This window comes from Grampus griseus (assembly GCF_964374135.1).
Source record: "Grampus griseus genome assembly, chromosome: 17".
Classification (NCBI taxonomy): Eukaryota; Metazoa; Chordata; class Mammalia; order Artiodactyla; family Delphinidae; genus Grampus; species Grampus griseus.
In genome coordinates, this window is record NC_139011.1 from 76995753 (window position 1) to 77020688 (window position 24936).

Consider the following 24936-nt stretch of genomic DNA (forward strand, 5'->3'; position numbering starts at 1 on the left):
AATGAAAAGATTAATGTTATTTAGCACACACAAAAAATAAAACCCTTTCCAGAGCATTCTGCCTGAATAGTCTAACTCTGACACCAAAACCAAGCAAGGTGCACAAAAAACAAACATAAACAAGACAAAACAAAGTAAACTCTTCAAGTGAAATCCAGTAGTGAACTAAAATAATACATTATGATAGAGCAGGATTTAAAGATAAAATGCAGATATGGTTGAATAACTGGAAATTTCAAAAGTAATTTAGTACTTTATTAGATTAAATATGACCAAAAAACTCTAGGAAAGAAAAGCAGCATCTTTAATTTTAATGCAAGCTGCAATAACATTCAAAAGAAATGCTTCTAATCTTTCATTGTAAGATAAAAAGCAAGTAAAAAAATGCCATTATCATAACATTCCTGGCGTCCTAACCAATGCAATAGGAAGAGAATAAGAATGAAGAGGTATACACATTGGCAAAGAGAACGACTCAGGCAGATGTCGGGACTGCCTATTTAGAAAATCAAAGTGAAGTAACTGAAAAGCTATTAGAACCATTAAAAAGAGTTCTGTAAGGTGACTGCATGCAAGGAAGAAATTAAAAGCACTGTTACATACATACAATACACCTGTTAGAAAATGTAACAACAAAAAAGACCCCATTAAAAATCAAACAAAAGGTGTGAAATACTTGGCAAAAAAATGTAAGATTTATACAATTAAAATGATGAAGTTTTATTGAAAGACATAAAACAAATTAATGGAGAAGTGTTAGTTCACTTGATAGAAAATGATGTAGCAGTTAGCTATTCATTTGGTGACAACATGAGATGCCTAACACGTGCAATTTGGGTAATATATGAAAAATTGCTCACACCTTACTCGTAATAAGGACATGCAAATTAAAATAAGTTTATTGTTTGTTCAGATTGGTAACAGTAAGAAGTGAAAAAATATGATATGTTTTTGAGGCTGTGGGGAAAACCGGCCCCTTTCATGCATAGCTAGTGAGAATATACATTTTTGGAGGACAACGTGACATGATATACATTAAAGAAAAAAATAAGCATGAACTTTGACTTGAAAACTCCACTTCTAGGAATCTACTCTACTTAAAAATATACACCATAGTACTATCTGCAATTGCAAAAACTGGGAACAATGTAAGTGTTCAGAGTTGGGTAACGGTTAAAGAAATTCTCATAGATTTATATTATGTGATTGTTAGAAGATGTATACGTATTGATGTGGAAAAATTTGTAAGACATTAAATTAAAAACAAAACTCAAATGCCAAAATAATATAATCCAATCCCACCCCATCCCACTGTGTATGCACAAGCTTATACTGCAGAGAAGTGTCTTAAAGGATATACACCAAAGTGTCAATAGCGGTTGCCTTTGGGAAAAGGAGTGCAAGTGTGGGAGATGGGGATGGAGAGGAAGGGCTCAAGGCAGGGGCGGATGGTAAGGTGAGGGTGCTGTGTTCACTTTGTATTTAAACTGTTGGAATACATATTCACTTTTATAAAAATGTCTTTAAAAAGTTTTATAATTTAACAAGAAAATAAAACCGAGTTGGACTAGAACAGGATTTGGCTTCTCGGGAAGATTTTATTTGGACACGGGGGTTGCTTAGTAGATAAAGTTCTTTTGAGCACTACTAATCTGTAAATGAGTCATTTTACAAGTCAGCTATATCTGTGCCATTAGAGGGCAGGAATATTTTAACCTTGGTTAGGCTTCCTGTTCTACTTATACACGGTCACATATGTTCAGGAAGACAAATTAGTTTTAATGTTAACAATATACAAGAAAATGTATTGTGGAAAAAAGCATATGCATGAAAGTTAAATGACAAAAACTAAAAAATAATTGGTGATTTTGGAAATCTGCTTTTACCCTTCCATCTCCCACCCCAAGGGGCTAAGTGAGCATATTCTAGTGCTGAGGGCCACGTATAGAGCTGTTAATGACCAACACTGCCATTATTTAAAAAGTGGTGACAAGTTTACGGGTTAGACACTAATCCTACCTGATGAAAAAGTATAAAAACCTAGAACATCGACAGATTTTGATGTTGCAAATTAAATAATAAGAAATTACTTCCATCCTTAATGATCAGTTCAATTGCTGCGGTATTGCAGGGCAATCAGGCAAACTTTGTAAAGTTTCAAGAGACTAAAGTTAGCACTGCTCCATTCTCCAACAAAGTTGTTTTTTATTTAACAGTTATTTTTTTCTAATACTTACTGGAAAATTTCCAGTTTATTTCAATCCACCAGCTCTATCCCAGCCAAAACCATGCTTAATATGCCCATATTATTACAAGATAAAGATCCCAGATCCCCTGTGGCGAAAGAGTCCCCTGTCCCTGAATTCTGACCTACTTTAAAAATGACTGAACACACCTTTTGGATGAACAGTTACGCAACACATATTCTTCTTCCTTTCACTGCCATTTTAATAGAAAAAGAATATAAACTTCTATATTACAAAATATATTTCACATTTTTTTCAATAGAAACTTAAGAAACACTAACTTTATAAAATAAATGGATGTTTAAAAGTAAATTCCGGATGGTACTGCATCAACGTGGGGAAAAAGTGTATTGGGGTACAAATACCCATTTGACTATGGGTACAAAGTATCAGTGAATACAGAGAAGAAATTCCAAGTGAATAGTGTTCTGACCGCTATGATCTTTTGGTCACCTCACTTATGATTCAGAGGCTGATCTGCGGATCAGTTTCCCAAAATAAGCAGTGATTGTCTTCAACCTATTATTAAGAAAGTTTTGTTCTATTTCCACTTGCCCTCCAGGCCCGGCCAAGGACGCCACCTAAAAAGGGAACAGAAGAAAGTCACACATACATAAGCATGGTTTCAAAAGAAATCTTTCCTTCAGATGCTTTATCAAATAATACAGCTCTGGCTTTTTATTTAAGTCTTTCAAATAAGGAGGCATCCCAAACGTTCACTGTTACTTTCCAGGTGGGTATTAATGCAGTACTTGGTGGCAGAAATACTCGTTTCAGACACTTTTGACATTACGGGTATGACCACAGTGCTATGTCATTGTATAAGACCTAATCTCTCCAATGCCAGAAGTGACAGAACTTAGAGGAACAGAAAATCAACATATCGTTCCCAAATACCAGGTTTATTTATTAAGATGGAATACATCAGAGAGCAAGACAGACCCCACCCGACTTTCATGGGAGCTCCAGCCTCCACCACCTCCACCTTTTACTTCTCCAGGTGGGTTCTGGTGCTGTTCTCCCAGCTTGTAGCACCTCCTCCGCCTGTTGCTCTTTTGTGTGTGTGTGTAGTTCTAAGTCTCCCACTCCCCCGTTTTTACTGTGGTTAAATACATCGTTCTTTTTGAGGTCTACCGTAGACGGCGACTAACACGGTTATTTGGAAGCTGAAAGCACCGTCCCTCTCCACCCCCACAGACTTAACCTCAAAAGGATGCTTCAAATTAGCAATGCTTTGCCCGAAGTTCTTAGACAGAAAAGTTTTGTTCTGGTCCACCATTTCTTCATCCAACCTCTCAGATCTGTTACTAGCAAATATACTCTCTCCTTGCCCATGATTACATCACCAGAGACCAGTTTGCCAGGGCAGCAGTGAGGATGAAGTGGAAGGGAACACATGGAAGCCGGGGACTCAGAGAACTGAAGACACGGGGTGTTGGAGAGAGGGCTCCCCAGGTACCAGGGACCGGCACCAATGACAGAGACACCACCTCTGTAATTATGTCACTGTAACAGCCAAAACTGTAGCTGCGTAGTTTGCAAAGAGAGGTGTTGTTGGTCTAGTTTGGTTTGGAGGTGAGAGATCTAATCTCGGTGGTATTACACATGCTCCACCAGCATCGAGTGGAAGGTAAGATTTATTGTACATCACCAATGAGTATGTATTTTAAAGCATTTCAACTTCCTCTTAGAAAAACGTCACAGATACAGAAATAGGGAAGAAGCAAAGCTCATTCTATACTACACACTAAAAGAAAAAAAAAAAGAGGCTGTCCCACTAAGGCAGTAACAATGTCAATTTCAACCCGGCCCACAAAGAGATGCAAAAGAGACAGCTGTGTTTTCACCAATAGGAACAGATGACAGCAGAAGTGAAACACAGTATCTGTTACAAGGATGAGAAGCTCACATACATCCCACTGTTTACTAATGAGGCATATAATTATTCAAGTAGAACTAGAGCAGCAATTCTTAGGAAGAAGTGTTTTATTTTCTATTTTGATATCTTTATGTCAGTCTGATTTTTCACAAGGAAGGGCAAAATGAAGAATCTGTCTTTAACCAATAAAAGGCGTTTTGACTAGTATATTTAAAATATAATTGTTTCACAGTAATTTTTCTATGAGTTAAGATATAACTTAAGTGCAGTATTTCTCCCATTCCTTTAAATAGTGATTTATTTAAAGAAAGTGAGACTGGCAAGCAGAAGTTTTCTCTGGGGGTGGCGTTAGGGAACGAGAGAGGAAGAGGAAGGAAAGGAGGAGAGAAGAGGCCGGGTGAAGAGAAGCACAGCAGAGCTGAAGCAGCAGCGAAAATCTGCCAGGACAGGGAGGGCAGAGAAAAGCAATCAGAGGCAAAGTTACATACCAGTTCTACCAATAATTTGCTCATCAGTATAGAAAGCCGTTAAGACAGGGTTTGGCTTCCTACACCTAAAAAGCAGGAATGCTACCCATCTCTGTAAAAAGAGCACCCTGTAAGCCATAAATAGAATTACAGTAAAACGAATCTCTGAGAAGGTAGGGTTGCCTGGACTTGGGTGCTTTGGATAGAAAAAGGAATGAAGACGTCTTACCTGGGAGTTTTTGAGGTCTATTATAAAACAGTTATTTATAAATTATTATATAAAATAAAATATCTTATTCAACAACTACTGAATAAATAGCTTAAAGGTTTTGGTTCTGGGCAGTGGAGTGTAGCAAAACAAAACGAAACAAAACAAAAACAACAAAAAAACCCAAAGAATGTTGCCTTCCTGAATCGTACATTCTAGCCGGGAGACTCAGATGATGGACAATTAAAACAAGTATTGAAAATGCCTATCTAGTGTTTAGAAAGAAACTTAAAAAAAACAACAAACTTAATATGTTACTTCAAGTGTTCTAATTAAAAATAATTTCTAACCTTAGCCTTTTTGCGTTTTTCTAATATTTTCACAAGTACATATATTTTCAAGGTTAGAATTCTAGAGTTGAAAGACTAAAAATTATGTAGTTCAAGCCATTAAATATTTTGTTTCAAGCAAACTTAATGCCATCAATTTCCAGCTGTCTTTATTTTTCACTAGCAGGTTTAACTGACAAAATGTCATCTGGTTTCTTCCCCTTTCTTAAAGTTTAATAAATTGAGAGAGAGAGAGAGAGAGAGAGAGAGAGAGAGAGGAAAGGGGAAAGGAGGAGAGGGAGAGGAAGAGGAAGGAGGGAGGGAAGCCAGCAACTCTGGACGACACGCTACATTTTTGCTATTGTACTTAAATATACTAGATGTACCAAAAGAAATTACAGTTTGCTTGGGCTGGAACTAGAACTAAGGAATGAACTCTCATCAACTAGATTTCATGTCAGGCAATAAGGCTGTTCTTTGGGGATGGGGAAAAGAGAAATGGGTAAAGGTCACAATACAGGTGATAACTAGTGAAATAAAAGGTACCGTGTAGAAGATTTAAGAGTTCAATAAAGATTCAAAATTGCACTTTTTAAAAAAAGCAAACTGATTTAAAGTAAAAATATATGGTAACTGAAGTAGAGAAAATAATTTCTAAACTGGATCCTCATGGAAAAATATATAATAAATACTTTATTATAAGAAAGATACAGACCAATTAGAACACTGAAAAAAATGTCCTATTACTACACTGGAGAAGTGATTATTTCTGCAACATGTAAAATCTTGCTTAGAAGCAAATTACACCAAGTGAATAGGAAGAGTACTTTTTATGGGGCCTATAGATCTCTGTCAATTACAGTGACATAAGCAAAAAGCATCTGAAATATTGGCTCTGACTAGAAACCTAATGACTACTGTATAGCACAGGGAACTCTACTCAGTGCTCACTCTATAATGACCTGTGTGGGAAAAGAATCTAAAAAAGAGTGGATATATGTATATGTATAACTGATTCACTTTGCTGTACACCTGAAACTAACACAACATTGTAAATCAACTCTACTCCAATAAATATTAATTAAAAAAAAAAGAAACCTAATGTCCAACAGACAAGTGTCTCACCCACAATTCCCTTTTGTCCTTAAGTTTCTTTCGTTACATCCAACTAATAACTTCACAAAAATAGAGGTTGGGCAAAAATATTTCTGATGAACAGTTCTCTGGGAAATAAAAGTATTTTTTTATCAATGGAAAACCAGGCAATACTCAAACTTACGCATATTTATTGAAATTAGTTCCATATCTCTGCACATGGTAAATAGAAGTGAGATTTCTATGCTTAAGTGAATAAATCTTATTTTTTATTTTTTGCTGTTTTTCATATAACTCGAATGCTACCTCAGGTTCTCAAAGACATTATTTCCTCTCTGTTTCTCTCTTCCTTCAAATATTTATTTGTTGATTAAGACAAATAAGATTTTGAAAAGCCATCACTGTCAACAGGAGCACACTGGTGGCATGTCAAAAAAATTCTCCTTGGCATCAAAAGCTCACCTACACGCATCTCTCAGGAGAAGGATATAATAACCAGAGTTCACTAAGCTTCGTCCCTCACCCGTTACCAGAACAGGTACTGGAAACAGGAAGACTGTTCTTAAATTCAACAAGTTCTCTAAAGCACAACAGACTAGAGAACAAGGAAGCCCCTGGTTAACAGCACAGGACTTGTATACAGCTCTGTGTGTGGCATCCTTTATTGAAAAACTTATCCGGAGGAGGGAAGGAAATATAAGCTTAGGTTCAGAAGCATTTGAACCTTCTCAATTAGCCTTAGGAGGCCAGCTTCACAGGCCCCCCCCAAGAAACAGAATGTACATGCCGTACAAGAATGAATAATACTGCTCTGACTGTCCAGCGGCAAACTTTCCAAGGGAAAGCCTGGCTGATAAACGTTACAAGCTGAACAGCTGTATCCTGAATTGCAACATAGGATTCAGCAGTGAATTTCACTAAGAACAGAGCTGGTCTAGAAACCTGGGTGCCGGTGGCTGGAAGAGAGGAGAGGATCCTTGTGGCAGATAAAGGTCGGCAGCAAGCTGTCATTCTGAGGTGAAGTGTTGGCCCCCTGTCGTCCGTCTCACCAGTCAGAAGTGAAACAACCGATTCCGCAAAAATTCTAATGCCCTTCGCTTCTCTTGTCACCTCAACTTCGGCTCCCGCTCTCATGGTGGCCAACTCTGTGACTGGTAACGAGGACCTTGTCAGCAGGAGACACGAAGGCACTAACTGCGCCACGAGAAAGACCAGCAAATGCCTCACGTGCCTCGTTCACGCATCAGTGCGGGCAGGCCGATGACCTGGCTTGCTCGCTGCAGAGCTGTCACGAGGATCCAGTGGAACGCGCAGGGCACGCTGCAAACTCTAAGTACGCATGCCACTACGACGAGGCTCCTATGTTGTATCTAAGTGCAGGGGACAGTCCTTTGCAGGATGAATGTAGTTCTGTAGGGTGAGTGCCCTGAGCTTTAAAGGCTGGGCATTTTCAGGGAAAGCAGTTTCAGAGTTACTACTCCCACATGTACCAGAAGCGCAGTCTAGCTCTCAGCCCTCTTTCTGTTGTCTCCTGCTTCTGGGGTCCACACCTGGAGTTTAAGGGACCTCCAACTGTTGGGGTGATTTTATCACATTTACCATATGGATATAGTTTTGGCTACATGAACGTGCTGCCATCAGACCAGATTTCTACTATGGAAATTTCATTTAGAGCAATTTGACCCAATTTCTTATCAAGCTTAATATTTAGAAACTGGTCAGGCCCCAATTTTCCTTTTATTGAATAAGCAGATTGCTATAATAGCTTAGAACTAATATTTGCAAAGAAATTAGTGGTAAACTTTTATTGTATTCAGCCAAAAATCAAACACTAAAAATGCTAATGAACCGAATTTTGTTATATTTAAAGTGTTTCCCCAAATAACAAAATTACCTAATAGTTTCCATAACTATAAATAGTTTTAACTATTCAAATGCATCTAATTGTACTCTTTTATATGGTAAGTTTTAGAAATGTTCCCTATAAATAAGTCCTCCCTCCCTATCTCACAAAATAAACCATTAGAAGTGCGATGACTGTGACACTTCCTAGACACTGTGTGTTGGCTCTGATGGGAGCCTCAAGAATTCTGCTGACTAGAAATGTCTCTGGATGAAATCTAATGTCAATTTCCACACTTAAAGATACAACTTAAATAATCGCAGGATAAGTTTTACCTACAGTGTTGGGTTAATTTGTAAATATTTTCCTGCTCTATCAGGCAATGAAATAGGTGTGGTCTGGCCTGTTATCATGAAGCGTATCGGGGAAGTCATGGAAGGGTGGAGCATGCCTACTAGACAGGTGCCAGGAAGGCCCTGGTTAATTTTCTCAACACAGCCCTTAGGGATGATGCTGAGTGTTGCCCTGCCCTCTGTACTGGTATGAACAAGTTATAGGGAAAAGTAACTTAAATTAACTTGACTTGAAAAGTACAAAGGCTCTCACTTTTCTGAGTCATCACATTTTAAGAGTTACGAAGTCAAACAAAGATAAGGATGAAAAAAACAAAAAACAAAAAAAACAAGGATAAGGAGGCACTATAACAAACTGACCAGGAGCCACTCCTCTCTCTGTTCCCAGGTCTGTCTGGGAGACAGGACACCTCCTGTTAGACGTTCCACCCGCAGGGCTTTCATACAAACACGGTGTCTGACAATCGTTGCCGTGTGGCTTCTTTGTGGAGACTAAGCATTCTACTCTGCTCAAACCTCTATCCACATTGTATACATTTACCACTTAAAAGAGAAGATTCTCATGTTTGGAAAGCATGGTAAACCCAAAGCTAGTACCGGCTGCAAATCTATGGCTGTCAAAGGAAAGAAATGAAGGAAAACACAGCAAGATACAGGCGTCAAGCAGAAAATATACAATAATCCCGCACTCCATCGACAGTGATTTCAATGAGTGAGATATACCTTGCCTCCAAAGAGCCTGAGTTTGACAGTGAGAGTCTGCATAACAAGGGACACACATGTCCTGGAATGAACCCCAAACAGAGGAAGGGAATAAGAGATTGAGGAAAAAGGCGACCTGGAAAAATATTTTACTAGATCCTGAAAACAATGAGACTTGTTACTTATATGGAAAGATTATAAGATAACTTATATTTGTACTGAGTCCACAGTCAGCTTAACTACCCTAAACATAAATGTTATCCAGAGTACAGATCTCCCTGGATGGGAACTTAACTGTTCTCTATAGGCATTTCTATGAGAAGAATGTAGGCTGAGTCTCAAACAGCAGAGATTCGTAAACTTTTAGAACCCAACAACCCATTTGTCAGTTCAGGTGGCTGTGATCTTCTAAACGCTCCTCTGCTCCTCTGCTCTTTCTAAATCTTGGAACACCGTCTCTTCTCTCATTTAAGAAATCCTACATATGGATAGGTTGTCTTCATTTTATTATAAAAAGAAAAGGTGATCTCCCACTGTAATTTGATCTAAATTCAATACCAATATAATGTGCTTGAAATCTTAAGTTTTCTTTTTGACTTTCATTATTCTCTAGTGTCGTTACTCCCTCTAGAGGCAGAAAATGTGAATGCACTACAAGCCAGAATTCTGGCGGGGGTGCGAAGTAAACCAAAACGAACGGAAAAAAGTTAACTTTCTCCTTGGGCAAGTGTTAATTTAACTAGAAAAAAATGTGCTCGCTTGAACTTTCGCAAAAAATAGTGAATTTCCTATTTTCATTCAAGTACCCAAATATGCCCGTCTAATGTTTAATATAAGGATCATCTAGCCTTTCATGAGACTAGTTATGATGCATGATATCTTTTTTCTTTTTACATTTTTTGTTCTTTTCTTGATGCATAATATTTACATACGAGAAAAAGAGAATTATGGAATAGGCTCAGCCTTATCTGGGAATCTAGAACGCAGATCTGAGTCATATGAGTAGCAGATATTAGGTTTAATATTCAATTTGATATAAAAATGCAAAAAGCAAGGGGATAGTGCTTTTTCTTTTGTCTTGTAGCAGCACAAAGTATTTGAGAGACCTAACGTTTAGATGCAATGGCTCATGGGTAAGATCTAAGAGCAGCCCCTGCTAACTCAGAGCAGGGGCTCAGACTCGTTAATTCTATTTCCTTTTCTTTTAACCCAGAGAATCTCAACTCTGGCAGCACATGACAATCACGTGGGGGGTTTAAAAAATTATGCTTGGGTCTCATCCCAGAAAATAAATTAGAGACAACCTTTCTCAGTAGACCTGAGTCTCAGTAGTTTAAAAAAGCTACTCTGCTGTGACTGTAAAACTCTTAGAAGAAAACACAGGGGAAAATCTTCAAGACATTGCATTTGGCAATAATTTCTTGGATATGACATCAAAAGCACAGGCAACACACAAAAAAATCAGATAAGCTGAACTTCATCAAAATTAAAAACTTTCGTGCAGCAGAGAGCACTATTAAGGGAGCAAAGAGGGAGTTCCCTGGCGGTCCAGTGGTTAGGACTCCGCACTTTCACTGCCGAGGGTCGGGGTTCGATCCCTGGTCGGGGAACTAAGATCCCACAAGCTGCTCGGCGTGGCCAAAAAAAAACTAAAGAGGCAACCCATGGGATGAGAGAAAATACTGGTGAAGCATATAGCCGATAATGGATTAATACTCAGAAGATACGCACATGAAAAGATGGTCAACATCACTTGTCCTTAGGAAAATGCAAGTCAAAAGCACAAAGAGATACCACTTCACGCCCATTAGGATGGCTATTACCGAACAACAACAACAAACAGAAAGTAACAAATGTTACTGAGATTGTGGAGAAATCAGAACTCTTGGGAACTGCTGGTGGGAATGTAAAATCGTTCAGCTGCTGTGGAGAACGGTAAGGCGATTCCTCAAAAACCTAAAACTAGAATTACCATGTGATCCAGCAATTCCACTTCTGAATCTATAACCAAGTGAACTGAGTGCAGGGACTTGACTAGATATCTCTACACCCATGTTCACAGCAGCCTTATCCACAGTCAAAAGGTGGACCACGGACCCTAAACGTCCGTGGACGGATGAATGGCTAAACGAAATGCAGTGTACGCTGACAACAGAATGCTACTTAGCCTTAAAAATAAAGGAAATTCTGACACGTGTTATAACATGGATGAACCTTAAGGACATTACACTGAGTGAAGTAAGCCAGACACAAAAGGACAGATATTGTACGATTCCACACACATGAGCTATGTAAGCATGAGGTATGCATGAGTAGTCAAATTTACAGACTCAGAGTAGAATGGTGGGTGTCAGGGGCAGGTAGTGGAGGGATGGGCAGTTAGAGTACAATGGGTGCAGAGTTGCAGTTTCAGCAGATGAAAAGGTCCTGAGACGGACGGTGGTGATGGCTGTACAACAACATGAATGTATTTAACACCATGGACTGTGTGCTTAAAAATGACTTACGGTAGGGCTTCCCTGGTGGCGCAGTGGTTGAGAGTCCGCCTGCCGATGCAGGAAACGCGGGTTCGTGCCCCGGTCCGGGAAGATCCCACATGCCGCGGAGCGGCTGGGCCCGTGAACCATGGCCGCTGGGCCTGCGCGTCCGGAGCCTGTGCTCCGCAACGGGAGAGGCCACAGCAGTGAGAGGCCCGCGTACCGCAAAAAAAAAAAAATGACTTACGGTAAATTTTGTCATGTATATTTTACCACAATTAAAAAAACAAAAAAGCCGCTCAGGTGATTTAATTTGCAGCCAGATCTGAGAGAGACCCAGTGTTCCAAAGACTAAGCAGATGAACCAAAGACGGGAAAGTGTAACACATTAAAATAAGAGTACATCCAATACAAGTATTACTGCTTTCTGAGAGGAGGAAGAGAAAAAAAATCTATAATCTGGGATGTGTGTTTATAAATTAAATCCTGTCATTTTACCAAAAAAAACCACACTTTTTTTTGTGGGGGCCGTGCCGCACAGCTTGCGGGACCTTAGCTCCCCGACCAGGGATCGAACCCGCGCCCCCTGCATTGGAAGCGCAGAGCCCTAACCAGCGGACCGCCAGGGAAGCCCCCATTTTACAAATATCAAAGCTGTCTATTCTCTCCTCTAGAGAAAGCATGACATCTTTACCTATTGGTCCTCTTCAGAATCTTAGTAATGTTTACATTCTTTCCACGATAACTTTATGACAGGATCTTCTAAGTAACAGACACACGACTTTTTGAGGGTTTATGGGCTAGACGCACTGTGAAAAATGCTTTATCCCTTATTTCATTTGTTCTTCAAAACCACCACCAACAAGTGGCAGGGCTGAGACGAAACTCGGGTCTGACTCTCAGCGCCTCTTTTTCCAGCCCATCACCGGAACATTAGCCACATACTCCCACTTCCGCGTCACTGATGTTCTGGCCACACCTTCTCCTCCACTCCTCCAGCCAAGTCTGCTTTAGCTTAAAGTCTGGTTTATCCACTGTATGTATCATCCCGGGCCTTTCCTGAAGTCATCCGGCAGAAAGCCAGCGTTTTAATCTCTGCCTTGCTTAGAAGAAGGTTGCGCTATCACTAGCTTGTAATCCGGAGAAGGTGCTGAACTAGCGCGCCTGCTGGCTCTTGTAAGACAGGTCTGGAGACACAACAGAGGGAAACCACCAAACAAAAGAAACCTATGGAGAGACCTGGGGTGGCTCGAGAGAGAGAGGGAGGGAGGGAGGGGGAGAGAGGGGGAGAGAGAGAGAGAGAGAGAGAGAGAGAGAACGAGAACTTGCGTAGGACGGAGGGCAGTGCCTCTGGCCGGGGGCAGGAGGCAGTGGCTGTGGGAATTGAAAACAGGAGGAAGGAACACAAGGAACGTGAAATTCTGCTCTCGCTCTTCCCCGCCCATCGCCCTGGCCTCAGCTCAACAGCGTCTGTGCCGTGCCTGCAGAGCTATAGCTGGAAAGCGAGGGTGGCTGAAGAGAAGCTCTGACGTGAGAAGCTGCGAGAAGCAGGTGGGGACCCGGCCCTGGCAGCTGCCCCCTCCCACCCTGCTCTCCAGACATCCTCGGGCTGATGCCGGACACTCTGTGGTGAAGGAGTACAGCCTTCAATCGCTGCTTTTGCCCAGCCTCCTCCCCAACTGCAGTCCTGAGCTGGCGGGTTAGCAACCCCAGAGCTCACCCACCGCCACCCCTGCAGGTGGCCACTGGGGTCCACACAGCCTTAGATGGCGGTTCGCAACCCAGGATGCACATCAGAATGACCCAGGAAGCTTAAGAAACTGGTTAGATCGATTTCGGGGATGGGGCTCGGAGAGTCAGTTTTTTACAAATGCCCAATGATTCTAAAGGGCAGCGAGGTCTGACACTCACTGGATTCTGGCCTGGCCTTTCTCCTTCTGCATTACTCGAGAATAGCCAATAGGCACTAAAACAAGACATCTGAGGACCACGAGTACTTCATGGAAGAAAAGCAAACAGGCCTAGAAATTATATCAAACGCAGAAAGGATAAAAAAGATTCATGATTTAAACTTCTTACAATAATAAAAATATTCGAGTGCAAAAGAAGAAAACAGAACACAATGCAGAAACATTAGGTGTAAAGAATATAAAAAACACAATAGATGGGATAGAGAGAATTTATATATGTGAGCAATGAAGACCAGACTGAGGTAATCTCCCAGAAGGAAAAAGGAGACAAAACACCAGAAAATACAGTTATGGGAGACTAAGATCCACGTAACAGATGTCCCGAAAAAGGAAAAAAGATGGTGAGAACATAGTTGAACAGATAATGGAGATAATGTCTCCAGAACAAAGCATGAACAAAGCTCAGTGACAGAGCTGGCTCTCAAGTACCAAACGGGAGAGAAAGGAGAAACCGGCGCCCAGCAGCACCGGAGTAAATTGAAATATCAAAGACAAAAGGTTTTCAGTAGAATGCTTCGCACAAGGCAGACATGTAATGAGCGCTTATAAAAAACACCAACAAAAGCATGAAATAAAGACATCAACAAATCTTTGTGAGGCAGTTATTATTCTAGGGAAAAAACCCAACATGTTTAAAATAAATGTTTATGATAAGAACGCAACAAGGACATCTGAATGTTAGTCAAGTGTCCTATGGTTAAAACTGTTCCTGGACACATGGAGGTTTTATTTGTCTGTGGATTTCTATCTAGGCTGCCATTCTGAGGAATACCTAAAACCTGTTCTCAAGGTAGGCTGCAGTAAAGAGATCTCGGCTAGGCTAGGCGTGCACATGTGAAACACAACACATTCATCCTTTCAGGACACGGAATGAAAAGCCCAGAGTGCTCTGTTTATGTTTATGCAGGCCAGGAGCCGTGGAGACGAACAGGATGAAACAGGCATGGACTTAACTGCTAAGCACTTCCAGTTTTCTAATAATAGTCAAAAAGTCAGGGACCTCTCATAAACATGTTCTCAAGTAAAGAAAGACCCTGTATCTTTTTCGGTCCAATCTCTGTAACAGTCACACAAGAGGCTCATAGAAGTTCTTCAGTAATGGCTTACCTGGTCGATATTAGCATTTCTTGGAAGAAAATAAATGATATTATTTGTGATCTTCTGGGAAAGTCTGAAAATTTCAAAGGTGGACAGTAGTTAAGGAAAAGTAACAAAAACAGTAGTTAATTTCTGATCAGAGATATATTCTTCACTTACTACATCATAACCCAAATGTACTCCGATATGTAACAATACCCTCTAATGGGACCTAAAAGAGAATGAAGTAGCATACTGTCCCTGATGGGTCAGGAATTAGAGGTTAAATCTATTTATTCAATTATCCTAGTGGTAGGAAACCAAGAGCCGGAGACACACATTCTTTCTTTTGGCCATTTCCTGGGTTTTGTGACAACAGGAAGAATAGGAAAGCACAATACCCCCCTTTCTAGTAAAGAGTAAAGACAAGTAACTCTGTCCACTGTATTTTTCTAAATTTTACTTAGCAATTTAAAACACAATTCCTGTTAGAGTCATACCTGACTCCTCTGGGGAGTAGAGACAGAGAAAGGGACAAATAAGAAATGGTATTCTTTATGAAACAAGGGTTTGCTTCAGCGTCCTGGAAGAGTAACAGGGAAACTTTGGAGACACAGAGGATTCAAGTCAGTGTGAGCTGAAGAAAAGTTAGGGGATAGTCACCCAGACTCTAGGGACAGGTCTTGAGGAAACCCCCATTTCCAGACAATAATTCCACGCAATTAATGCCTTTTAGTTCTTGTTTTGTAATGGTACAACTGGAGAGCAACCAATGGAAACATAACCTCGCAGTTACATAAATACAACGTAACTTTTGGAGATCACTCACCAGTTAATTTTTATGCAAAACAAACTGGAATCTATCAAGTGCTATTAGCTGCTAGCTCTCCTCTTCACTAATGTCTTACACACACACACACACACACACACCCTTCCTCTCCACAACCACTGCTTGAGGAAACTCTAAGGGCTTCCGAAGGATATCCATCAGGGGACATCATGGTGCTGATGTCAAAGATCTCGGCGGTGGCGTAGTCTGGTCCTCCCCAAGGCGGGCTGAGAAACACGACGTCAGCCTTTAAATGAGAAGCCAGCTGCAGGAAGTCTCCACAGATGAACTCAATCTTGTCCGCTACCCCGTAAATTTCTGCATTATGGCGAGCGAGATCGATCTTAACAGGATCAATATCAACGGCGATCACTAAAGTGGGAACAAGAAAGATGAGTTAAATGATGCTGATTATTGGTTATATAGACTAGTTCATCTTCTGAGCAGTCGGTTTATTTTCTGTGCAAGACCCTTTTTAAAAGACTTTTTAAAGGGAGGTTAGGCCATATATATGAGAGAAAGAATTAAACACTTTGATCACAACTAGAAAGATTCACTTGTGTGGTACCAAGAAAATGTGACTGAAGGGTGTGGCCTTCAGAGCTGCCTCAGTCAGTCAGCCCACTGGGCCGAGGCAAGTAGTGACGGTGGCCACCCAGCACCCACTGAACCCGGTCTGTGGTCAACACCGTGCTCTGTGCTGTGGACAGCCGAGCGGCAAACCCTTGGGAAGGCGATGGCTGCATGGAAAGCCTATAAAAGATTTCAGATAAGACCAATTTCCTCAAAATGAGGCAACTTCCAAAGGAAGCCAAACTTGACAACTTCTACTGAAAGGCAAAATAAAACACATTCTGACAAACCGATATAGCCAACTTATGAAGAAGAGATGTAAAAACATCTGCTGGTGACGTGTAATGAGACATTTTAGGTAGAGGGAACAGATGTTATGTTTTCACCACACGGGCTTTCATTTAATTTATTGCAATTTCGTAATTAGCAACACAAACCTAAGTTAATTCTGGCGCACTCGTGTCTTGCAGTAAATTACTCAGGTGCACCTGTACGTGCACCAGGATGTTAGTGGCAATATTTTATACCTGCAAGGGCTAAGTGGAATCCTGATACATACACCATGGTTGTCAAGGAAACAACTGCATTCCAGAAAATACTGGTTTCAAAATTTGTTAATGCTTTTGAGAAATAATGCACTAAATAAATCACTTGAACAGTGAATATAAGCACCAGTCATGTTGCAAAATCATGCATCTGCAACACTTTTTTCTGTTCTAAAAAAAAATTCATATTTATAAAAGAGAAAAATGTCCTTTTTAAGCTGCTTAATCTGCTACATTTATAGTATAGAGACAGATGCAAAGATATACTGACAATAGCAAAAATTCAACAGAAAAAAATGACTTTCAACACCAAATGTATTCAGTTAGTTGTCAAGTTTTCATCTGCGCTCCCCTCGGAGGCCGTCTTTGTTGTCAGGCCTAAGAGAGTGCAAGCAACTCAATCTAGCACGTGAAGGAAGTGCTGACAGATGTTGGTAGATACTACGTAGAACTGTGCTGTCCGATAATGGTGGCCACTAGCCACATGTGGATATTACCTTTAAATCGATGCCAATTAAATACTATTAAGAATTTAGCTCCTGAGTCACGCAGCCAAATTTCAATTGCTCGATGGCCACATGTGGCTAGTGGCTACCATGCTGGGCAGTGCAGATACATTCCCATCATTACAGAAGTCCTAATGGGCAGACCTGATACAGAGCCACTGGAATTCATATAAAGGGGGAAAAAAAAATTTAACAGCAAAATGCAAACTCTGGGAATTCTCTAACCATTCAGTTGAGAACCTGCATAGACAGCACCTATGTGGGTGGAAATCGGTCTGACACAAAGGGATCGTGCCGACTGCACACGCCATTTTCTCATGTGTATGCACATGCGCGCATGTGTACAGCTGACCCTTGAACAACACGGGTTGCAACTGCACAGGTCCACTTATAGGTGGGTTGCTCTTACTAGACGTGTAGGACAGGACCACGTGATCTGCGGGGGGTTGAATCTGCGGATGCAGAACGTCAGGTACAGAGAGCCGACCATGTTACGCTCGGATCTCTGACGTGGGGGCGTGCAGCGTCAGTGCCCCTAAGCCCTGCATTGTTCAAGGGTCAAGTGTGTGTGTGTGTGTGTGTGTAAAGAGTAATTGATTACATGCATATGTGTGTACACACACACACACACACACACAACTGTACTTTGAACTCCCTGCCCCAGTGGAGTCAGCTCGCCCACACTAGGGCAGCACCCACCACGACTGTCAGAGCATCTGTGAGCTCCTACTGCTTCGGGTAGAAGGTCCCGGGACAGCACGCTGTGAGCACACTGAGGACTCCTGAGCTTCCGGCTCACAGGCTGCACCCGGCAGGGGTGGAGTCTGGGTGTGCCTCCTTTTCTTCCCAGAGGCTGGAGATCTGCAGGTGTGAGTGATGGGGCTGTGATGGAGTCGGGCAGAAGCGGTCTTCTTTAGCGTGGGACCCACATTAGACATTTTCCTTTACCAAATGTGCACTAAGCTACAGAGGGCCTTGGCAACAGATCTGTATTCGTAGAAATACAAAACTACAATATGGACTGTTTCTGTAATATTCTGAAACAATTTCCAGATCTATCTGCTGTTTTATCAGAGGGTAGATATTTTAATTCATGTTACAGTACAATGCCAAATGAAGACAGATTTTACAACTTTTGAGGAAAAAATCATTTCCATGCAATAAACACTGATTTGAGCTCACAGGAATGGCTTATCTGGCAAAGGCAGAGAAGAACTTTAAGAGAAAGTAGTAAATTCAGGAAAAACAAGAAAGTAACTACTATTCCAGTAAATGTGAAAACAGCTTTCATCCAGTCTCTCAGGAGACCACACACAGACAGCAAAGGTCAAGATGCTCCGGAGCACCGGAGTGACTGCATGAGGCCACAGTCCATCAGCACTGGTCTTAAAATCAATGTGGAGCTGCCTTTCATCATTTCCTAGCTCCTATATTATGCTTTCCAGAATCGTATGTTTTCCTAGTTAACATAAAGGACTTTATATAAATCAATAAGACAACTGAAATCTACTGAAATGGGAGCTTTATATATAAAGACATTGGTGAAAAAAAGCATCTTCAGAGTATGACTTAACAGCTGCTATCTCTAAAATATCACATTATACTACATTTCAAAAAGAACTGAGAAAGAAAGGGGATATCAGATACAGAGAAAGCCAAGTAAAAGCCCTGGCTTCCCGACTCCGCTAAGTCAATTTGGACAGACTGTCCAGTTTCATAAAGCCTTCTTTCCCCTGGGAACAGCACATGTTCCGCCTACTTGACACAGCTCTTAGCAGATATATACTGATACATCAGTAGTTTAACAGAGGTTTTCTTTCTTGTGATTCTGAAGTCAAACAACCATGAGGACAGTCCAATATTTAAAAGGTTCTTAGTGTCTTAGGATGTCAGAGCTGAAAGGTATCACAGAGGTTCTCTCAATTTAATGTCTCCTTTCAGTTAAGGCTAAAGGATGTCCAAGGTCAGCCAGATGGTGAGGGGCAGAGCTGGAAGTCCCTGCCTACTCTTCTCTTCTTCCAAAGAACAGTCTCCCATTTTCATATTTTTAGTTTTATATAATATGCTATAATCTTGGCTCCGCCAAGCTGTGTCTGTGTGATCTTGGGCAAGTTGCTTCATCTTTTATTTCTTGGTTTATTTGTGAAACACAGATAGTAGTAAAAGAGACATATCACAAGATCGCTGACTAAATAAATACATATTAAGCACTTAAACCAGTATACAAAGTATATGCTTAATATATGTTAACTATTATTGTTAAATATTTGGCATTAAATTATCAATGATTAAATCTCAGTAGAGATAGGCTGAAGCAAAATGAAGCCTTTACTGAATAAAGGGAAATTAATTAATGAATAAACTGCTGATGACCACTTACCTCTCTTTCCTGTTAAGGCAAACTGAATGGTATTTCCTCCAACTCCACAAAATGCGTCGACTACGGTGTCACACTGGAAGGACTGGCTGACCCTGCCGGCGATGTGCTCAGCGATCTTCTCGGGTGTAACTGAAAACCAGCCCTCTGCGAAGGGAGGGGGTTTCTGTTATGACATTCGGTGGCAAGAAGCCAAGCCAAACACAAACACAGCAAACATGATCATACACTAAATGCTTAAGAGAAAATACTCAGTTTCTCTTTTCAAAAAATTATGTATTATCTAGTTTGAAGGAAAAGGTCTAAGGATCTTGTTATAAAAGGGGCAGTATCATTCCCAGACCCAATTTCCACAGAAACAACCACCTCAATTCTTGCCTGATTCTTTTGCAATATCCCTCCAACAACTGAATGCAATTCTGATTTTTCTGTCTGAAGTATTAACAACTGACTACCTATCATGGAAAATGGAAAGTTAGCTATTTTAATTGACCAACTGCCCAAACGTCACCGAGGTTCCTAATTATTTAATTCCTGGAGGGGAAGCAGTGAACTGCATCTGTATGGGACACTTAGCAAAATCTGCACGTGTCTGAAGGGTCAGAAAAGCAAGGAAGTGACAGCAAGACTGCAGAGCTGCAGGCTCAGCAGAGCCTTCATCACTTTCAGAAATGAGGTCCCATGTCCGCTCCACAGAAAAAAAATGACACTGCCCTCCTTCTTTCCCAAGAGAAGGAATTTACGTTTTTCAGAAAGATATTTCTCTGAACAAAATGATGCACCGATTTTCCTGTTCCCTTTCTTCATCAAAACTTTAAATGGCTCCTCATTGCTGGAAGAATAAAAACATAAACTCCTTTTATAGAATTAAAAGCTTTTCTCCAGTCTTATTTCCCCAACAAACTCTTATGTACTCTCCCTGATACAAAACATTTTACAAGTAATTTTAAGAGGCTCAGAGAAGCCCTGAAACTCCACACAGATCAATACCTCCTGATTTGGACAGTTAATAAAGACCAATGTTTAGGTATAGCCCCAGCATGAAAGCAAGCCTCAGTCTGCGCAACTGAGTTTAAGTTAGCTCTTCAAGGTCATGGTAGGAAAACTTGAAAAAGAATTCAAATTTTCCAGTGTTAATTCATTTACTTACATCTTTCTGCACATCAGATGTTCTGTTTAATAATCTATCAATTGCTTTTGCTATCTATCCTAAGATGCAAAAAATACAGATTAAACCCGAGTCTGAAGTTTAAAAAACACATATGTACCCAAATTGAGAGACACTGTAGAAAATAACCGGCAGCTGCTCTCTGGAAAATGTCGAAGTCATGAAAGACAAAGCAGCTCAGGAACTATCCCAGATTAAGGGAAACTAAAGGAACATGAAAATAAATGTGATACCTGACCCTATACTGGAAGAAAAAGAATGCTATAAAGGACATGATTAGTATAATTGATGAAACTAGAGTACTGACTTGTTGATTATGATATTGTACCAATGTGAAATTTGTAACTTTATCACTGTGACATAAAAATATCACTGTTCTTAGAAAATGCACACCAAAGTACTAAGGGGTAGGGGCAACTGGATCAGAAAACATACCTACATACATGCATACAGAGAATGACAAAGCAAATGTGGCAAAATGTTAAAAACAGCTCAATCTGAATAAAGGGGATATGAAAATTTCTTCCTATTCTTGCAACTTTTCTATAAGTTTGAAATTATTTCAAAATGAAGTTAAAAATTACATATACACCTTACCTCTGTCTAATTTAATCCCGTCGTCGAAGCGAGAGAAGAGCCTGTATCTCTGGGCCCAGTACTTGGCCAGCTCGGGCACAGCAGTGATCTCAGGAGGCAGATCAATCCCCTTTCTGTTCTTGCTTTTCTTCTTCTTCTTCTTCTTTTTATTTTCAGCTACAATAAAAAAATAGAAATAATACAGATGCTCACTATAGAAAGAGGAAGTCACAGGTGAATTTATCTAAAGTGTGGCCACGGCAAATAGCTACAGTTTGGGACTGCACTCCAGCACACGTATGCAGCCACACGCCGGAGGGTGGAGGGCACCTGGAAACAGCACTGGCTTCAGGTTATAGCCTCCACTTTGCCACTTCTTGGCTCCTTGAGCTTGGAAAAGTAACCCAGGCTCTCTAAGTTCCAATTTTTAATTCCTCAAAAAGAATGAATGAATGGGTAGCATTTTAGCTACTTACTTCACAGGATTGTTAGGAGATGTGGAGAGGTACTATTATAGGGATAAAAGTTATTACGTAAGTGTTTCTTAGATAAAGTTGCTTTAGTGGGTGAATTAGGGAAATTCAAGCATTTCCCTTCTTTAACACAAAAGCTCCCAAGGACTGATTAAGCTCTAACTCTCAGACACATCAATCCTCTGAACCTAGCCATGACCTACGAGTCCTACAGGCTCTGAGAAATTGAAACCGGGGTCACTAGCTCCATTCAATGGAAAAGGATCTCATTCATTCACATTGACTTTTTCTTAGATAAATGATTTTTATTTGTTTGGTTATTTGGCTTCAGTTCTGAGCAGATTAGATGCAGCAACTTAGAAAGACAGGAGTGCTGTCATACCCAAGTATGATGACAAGAATTGATGCTGACAAATAATAAACATTAAAGTAAACATTGAAACGGTCCTCAAACAAAGGACTGTGTCCTAATACGGTCATCTGATCAGTGCAAACAGCAAAAGGTGCCGTCAATAGCCAAGTGCAGTGAGCTCCTCAAGAGAGGAGACACTAAGATTTTGAGTCAAAAACTCCTTGTTGTGCAAGACCATCCTGTACAGGACTTAACATTAAGTAATCTAAAGTACGAAATGCCAGAACCCCCCAGATCGACCTAACCCATCTTCCAAATACCCGAGATGGTGGTATCACCCCAGGTGAGAACACCAGCCTCGTGACAAGTGGTGCTTAGGGAGCTAGGGTAGGGTGGAAAAATGCGATTTAGAAATCACACAACTTGGTACCAAGTTCTAGCTTTGCCACTTACTGGCTGGGTGATGTCGGGCGAATTTCTTATTTTCTCTAAGCTTTACTTATTTATAGAACAGGGATGATTTCACCTATCTCAATGGGCTACTTTACAGATTAAAGGAGAATAAGGATTCTCATTTCAGAACTCTCCAAGTGCCACGTGAACATCAGTTGTACAATGGCAATAAAAATATTAAACTACCTTAAGTATGCTGTTTAGAAAGGCAAAGAAATATATAATACAAAGATCACAGGTTTACACACACACATGGAAAAAAAAAATCAAGACTCAAATAAGGTATTTTGCTCAATACTAAATAAGAAAGCATCACAAGTATAATTGTTTCATTAGGGCCAGTCTGAAATAATTCATCAGTAAAAATGAATACTATGTCAAATGAAAATTTCTGCCTTATAAAAGCCATAATGTTCCACTGAGTATAACTATTATAAAATAAATTCAAATACTACAAAAGGGCATAAAGTGAAAATGCTACACTGTTCTTCATTCATCATAGCCAACTACTGTAAATACTTTTTTATGTCAATGTACCATCTAAAAAACAAACATCACTACCAACCACCATCACCACAAAAAAACAACAAGAACAAAACAATTATCCAAAAGAAAATCAGGGCAATACTAGATTTCAACAGGAATCAAAGGGACTGGCACCTTTAGCCCAGGGAACAGAGTGGTGGCGGCAGAGACCAGTCTTAATGGCACAGACGGAGGTGCTCAAACAGCTCCCCCTACTCTTTGGTCTTTTCTTTTATCATGCTTGCTCAGCCAAGGATGCTCTGGGTGCGAAACCACGGCCATCAGCACATTTACACTAAATACGCCTTCCTTCAACTTACGAATAAACAGCAGTGAATCCTTAGGTATAGATGATTCGTAAGTGATAACGAGGGAAAAACATACTTAAAACAAGGAATTGAAGTCCGTTAGCGAGCGGGAGCACATCTAGCCTCACCTTCGGCTTCTTCCTGAAGACGGTCTGGTGCAGCCTGGGCGGGGCAGTTCCCCTCATCTGGCACTGCTGCTGCTGTGCTGTCCCTGTCAGTTTTCTCTGTTCCCACTTCCCCAGCTGGGGACATGGCACGACGCTTTCCAGGCTCCGGCTCACTCGTCTCCGGTGGGCCATCCCCTTTTTCAACAGACACTTCTTGTTCCTCTGAACCACTGCTTGTGCACGTATCTTGCACATTGTTATGAGAAACTGCCTCCTGCGATGCTTCCTCGTCCATTGGTTCATTAACCCATTTTAGGAATTTTTCTACCTGAAATTTTAAGATGTTACAAGCATGAATTAATTGGCAATTACACAGAATATTTCCACCTGCTTTACCATTTGTGACTTGACAAGCTGTGTCACAGTATTAGCTCTGATAAGTACACTGTATCACACAAGCTAATGTGAATAAGTAATTCCAACCTAATTACACTTTGTTGTCTGGATGTACCATGACCTTATTAAAGAGCTCTTTAAAAGGAAAAAAAACACATCAGCTTAAACACAAGACTATGACCTTCCTGTTAGCAATTAACACTAAGAGGATAAAGCTCTACTGTGCCAGTAACTTTCCATTAAGTCTTCTAACGATATAACCGTAATATATATTACCATTACAAATGTACTTACCTGTTGTTGAGCCATTGCTTTTAGCTTTTCAAATTATACAGAATTTTCTGTAATGGCCCCAGCTATACAATCTATGTTGCATGGTACTCAGCATCGAAGATGAACTCTACGAAGATTTAGTGCCAATCTGTAAAAGCAGTGCTATCTTGAAAAGAATGCGAGCTGCCTTCTAGTGAAGCAGTAGAGCCAGTAAAATGATTCCAAGAACTAAGTTTCTTCTCTGAAATGTTAACAAGGCTCAAGATCAGATGATACATACTTCCTTGCAACCTTCTGTGACAAGAATATGCTTCATAATAGATCTTCATGACCTTCCTAAGAGTCAGGAAGTGAGAACAAGAGTAACAGAAGATGGACATGGACCACGGCTCAGAATCTTCCTTTGAGGGGACTGTGCCTGTGTATCAATGGGACGCCTAAGAACACAACAGTCACTTTAACTTTCTTCCTCGGCAATTACGCGGCAGTTATGTTTCTGCTCTTCAGCTACAGATGAATGTATGGGAATTATCACATCCAACACATTATAAAAAGGCCCGTCGGACTGACTGAACTGATACTGGGAAATTTGTTCCAGATATAACCAGGGCCACTAAAATATTAAAATATGACCAGTAACCAACCAATCTGAAATATGATAAAAATAAGACCAGCTATAAATTTGTAGCATGTTTTGGAAAAACGGTGACGTTAAGGAAGGATAACGTACGCTAAGGGTAAAACAAAGTCATCACGGGACCTGAGACTTTGTTCCATTGCTCTATAGAGCTGCTGGACAGGTGACAGATAGAAAATTCTGCTCACTGGA

The 24936-nt window shown here is 40.5% G+C and overlaps 1 protein-coding gene across 1 annotated transcript in view; it reads right to left on the minus strand.

Annotated features, from left to right (window-relative positions):
• Positions 1–956: 956 nt before the first annotated feature.
• TGS1 (trimethylguanosine synthase 1) overlaps positions 957–24936 on the minus strand; it is a 37115-nt gene continuing 13135 nt past the window's right edge. The window contains exons 8-13 of the mRNA XM_082674799.1: positions 23460–23766; positions 21242–21397; positions 19480–19623; positions 15631–15847; positions 14677–14755; positions 957–2827 (exon numbers count right to left, since the gene is read on the minus strand). Coding sequence (XP_082530925.1) covers positions 2705–2827; positions 14677–14755; positions 15631–15847; positions 19480–19623; positions 21242–21397; positions 23460–23766 — 1026 coding nt within the window. The 3' untranslated portion in view covers positions 957–2704. The remainder of the gene's footprint in view (positions 2828–14676; positions 14756–15630; positions 15848–19479; positions 19624–21241; positions 21398–23459; positions 23767–24936) is intronic.